Raw genomic sequence first — 3,498 nt, 5'->3', positions numbered from 1 at the left:
CCGTCTGTGTGAATAGGTTATTGCCAATCCTCTACCCGTAACAATAGCGACATCCCTGTAGTTCATGAAAAGAGTGTACGCCATCGCAGTGAGGTGAGCGTCCGAGATAGGGGCGCACTGGTGATGGATGCAACACCATCTAGATTGGCTTTCAAGTAACTGCAAACTACGAATACCACAAATAGGATGCCTTTTCCTACTACCTCATTGAATCGACCATCTGGCCGGTGTACTGCGAGGTTCGGTCCATCAGGGCGACGAACTCAGAGTATGCATCGTTCTCTTTACATACGAGATTACCCATTGTAAACAAATGTGATTCTAGTGGAAAAGAAGTGATTTGAGAGCCTCCATCACGGCACAGTCTAAGTAGAATCTGAGACGCTCCCTGCTAGTCCTCAAGAGCTCTTGTTCGAGATCCTACCAAAATCATTTTACGGGAAACGCGAATTTCCGATGAGACAACATCTAATAGAAATACAGTTCGTTGTAACACAATATCACTACGTAGTTGATATCGCAGGTTTGTCAATGGCCACCATAATTTCTAACATTTTCGGTAGCTCGCTCTTGTTTATGTGCTAATTTCAACATAACAAAGTAGCAATAACATTAACAACCTAGCAGTCACTTAGCAAGCAAATGCTGACAGTAGCCAATTCGAAAAACCACACTTTTTCGCGACTTGTATTTTTCCGGATTTATTTTACATAGTGACACTTTTGCCCAGATGTGTTTTGTTCACACTTTTCTATAATCGCCTCTCTCGAAACAAATACAAGTATCGAAATACACCTTCACGTGATTTGTAATCACTTCGTACATGTAACCATCGTTTCAGCCAACCTCGGCGAAACCGTTACATTCAGCATTCCCAAAAACCCATACGTAAATCGACATTTACCCTCGAAAACGGCCATTTTTCGCACAAATCGGCGCGCATCCGAACTGAAATAGTGTCAGCCGACCTACAGTTCCGCCAAAATGGTCTTTACTCAGCGTTCTTGGCACAATCACACCCCGACGGAATGGCTATGGTTTGTTGAGCTAACTCTTCGTTCGCTCACCCAAATGCTCAAAGTCTATACCCTTGCAACTCCGAGCAATCTTTGCCATACAGGAAAACTGAAGGGTGGATAGAGCACTTCGCAGTTAATCTGTAGGACCAGTAACCGGTCCAAGTCTGGTTGTCGTGATCGGCCACGTCCTTGTTAGCAACTGCTGATCTCAGATACTTCGATATCCCTCATGTGGAAGTGGTGCCAGCTTTGGGAGAGGCTTCACGAATGATTGGAGTGAAGTTGACGTATGGTAGTAGTAGTGGTAGTAGTAGTAGTAGTAGTAGTAGTAGTAGTAGTAGTAGTAGTAGTAGTAGTAGTAGTTGTGGTAGTAGTAGTAGTAGTAGTAGTAGTAGTAGTAGTAGTAGTAATAGTAGTAGTAGTAGTAGTGGTAGTAGTAGTAGTAGTGGTAGTAGTAGTGGTAGTAGTAGTAGTAGTAGTGGTAGTGGTAGTAGTAGTAGTAGTGGGATGGCCGGTAAGGCGTTGGTCGGCTTTAACAATAACCCTTGCTTTTTGAATTATCCCACACGATGAATGGTAAGAGGTGTTGCTAGCGTTATTAGGACCCCTACTTCCCCGACGTCCCAAATTTTTGTCCCCCTTTTCCCAAATTTCCTCCCCCTCCCAAGCTGACCAACATCTCGCTCCCAAAAAACCTTTACCTGGTACCCAGGCGGTCCTGGGTACCAGGTAGACTCCAAATAGCCGGGGTGCTAGGTGCCGACGAATTCCCTTCTTGCGTCCGGCCATTTCGCCTACGACCGCCACCTTTCTGCGGGTGTACCGCGGTTCGCACACGATCGTTTCGTACATGGTGTGTTTCATCCGAAATTATTTCGTCCAAATTGCAGTTCGTACAGGATCTTTTCGTACCAAGAAATTTGGATTGTTTCGTCCTAATTATTTTCGTACACGTCCTATTCGGACAAGTGTTTTTCATACACGAGCGTTTCAGACAAAGATGTTGAGTTTACGCTCGTTTCGTACACGATCTTTTCATACATTTTAGGCGATTTTCCGCTCGATTGGTACAATCGCGATCCGTACACTAACTTTTCGTACAGTGGCAACGGTTGTGATAGGTCTGCTACAGTTGAGTTTCATTCTGACGATTCTGTACTTGATTTAGCCCGTGAGCATTTCTTGCTCCATCTGGGAATCGAACTTACCCAGTCTGGGCCGCCGGAATTTAAACACAACCCCTTAACCACTTCCCCAAAGATCCTGAACACGATGTGTTGCCTTCTATCAGCTTGGCTATATCTGTTGCCCGATAGTATCCAAATTTATAATGATGGTATGGTAAGTTGAAGCCAACTTGAGCAAAATCAGGTCCATGTCTATCTGAAATTGAGCGACCCAAGAGCGCTACAGTAAGCGCTACTGGTCTAAGTTGAGTGAAGAGCTAGATAAGGAAGCAATTCGGGGTTGGCCATGTCCTGAGGGACTCAGATCAGCTTCGCGTTCGTTCCAGTTGTTGTGTCGAGAATTCACCTATGACCGCTACCCTTCTGCTCTGTGCAGGGTGGGCCTGCACGTCTAGGGGTGTCAGATCGGATTGTGTACGACTATGACTGGTCTAAGTTAAGTGAAGAGCGAGATAAGGAAGCAATTCGGGGTTGGCCATGTCCCTTGCGTTCTTGTGAATGGGTGATGATGTAGTGCTGCTGTCATCTCCTTGGTATGGCAGTGGTCGAGTTATAGTCACCATTCATTGGTATCACAGACTCAGTAGCCATATCTGTGTACATCCATTCCACACCGAATGGAGACGCGACAGATATCCGGTAACTTTCAGGGGGGAGACGCGCCAATTTCCCGGCTTCCCAGGAAGGACGGGATGAATGTCATTGATAGAAGTCTATAGTTTTCCAAAAATTTTAGAAACATATTTTTGAGACTTCATTTGAGACTAAAACGATCGCTGGACAATCCATCAAAAACAGTTCTTGGAACAGTTGGACATTTTTTCATCAAAAAACTGTGGGGAAATTAGTAAATATTTCGACAAAACATTGAATCGATCTGCCAATGTTGTAGTTGCTCATTCCCCAAAACGACTAAGCTCTGCGCGACGATTGCGGTGGCTCTCTGTGGGGTTCTCACGAGTCATGCCTCGAGCCCTTCATACCATGGTGAACTGCTTCCCTCCCGAGAAGTCGCTGTTCATCACTGGCACAATCTTAGGACGATTTCGAGGGAAAAGCCGGGCCTCTCTGGAAGCATTGAAGAGGACCGAGCCTCTCTGTGATAGCACGGTTGTCCAATATCATGGTTACTTATCCGGTCGAGACAACAACAAGTAGAACTGCTTGCTTATGGCATCGAAACAACGACGTTCGATTATCTCCCAGATTGTTTTATTGGTTTTTCGAATCTCGTGACGCATCACGAGAAAGTCCAACCTTGATATACTTCCAAGGAGGCCCCGGTGCCAGTA

General features: G+C 45.5%; 2 protein-coding genes across 2 annotated transcripts in view; one reads left to right on the top strand and one right to left on the bottom strand.

Annotated features, from left to right (window-relative positions):
- The window catches only part of Pmar_PMAR012403 (hypothetical protein), a gene marked incomplete at both ends in the record, with an annotated part of 899 nt that extends 595 nt beyond the window's left edge, over positions 1-304 (bottom strand). The window contains 2 exons of the mRNA XM_002787582.1: positions 119-159; positions 204-304. Of these exons, the coding sequence (XP_002787628.1) occupies positions 119-159; positions 204-304 (142 nt within the window). The remainder of the gene's footprint in view (positions 1-118; positions 160-203) is intronic.
- A 982-nt stretch (positions 305-1,286) lies between these two features.
- On the top strand, positions 1,287-1,752 carry Pmar_PMAR012402 (hypothetical protein; the record flags this gene model as incomplete). The annotated part of the gene is made up of 2 exons (XM_002787581.1): positions 1,287-1,311; positions 1,622-1,752. The coding sequence occupies 2 exons, from the start codon at positions 1,287-1,289 to the stop codon at positions 1,750-1,752; spliced, it is 156 nt and encodes a 51-aa protein (XP_002787627.1).
- Positions 1,753-3,498: the final 1,746 nt, after the last annotated feature.

Source organism: Perkinsus marinus, assembly GCF_000006405.1.
Source record: "Perkinsus marinus ATCC 50983 genomic scaffold scf_1104296929318, whole genome shotgun sequence".
Lineage (NCBI taxonomy): Eukaryota > Perkinsozoa > Perkinsida > Perkinsidae > Perkinsus > Perkinsus marinus.
Note: the sequence above shows the minus strand (reverse complement) of the source record. Positions and strands in the feature narration are given on the sequence as shown.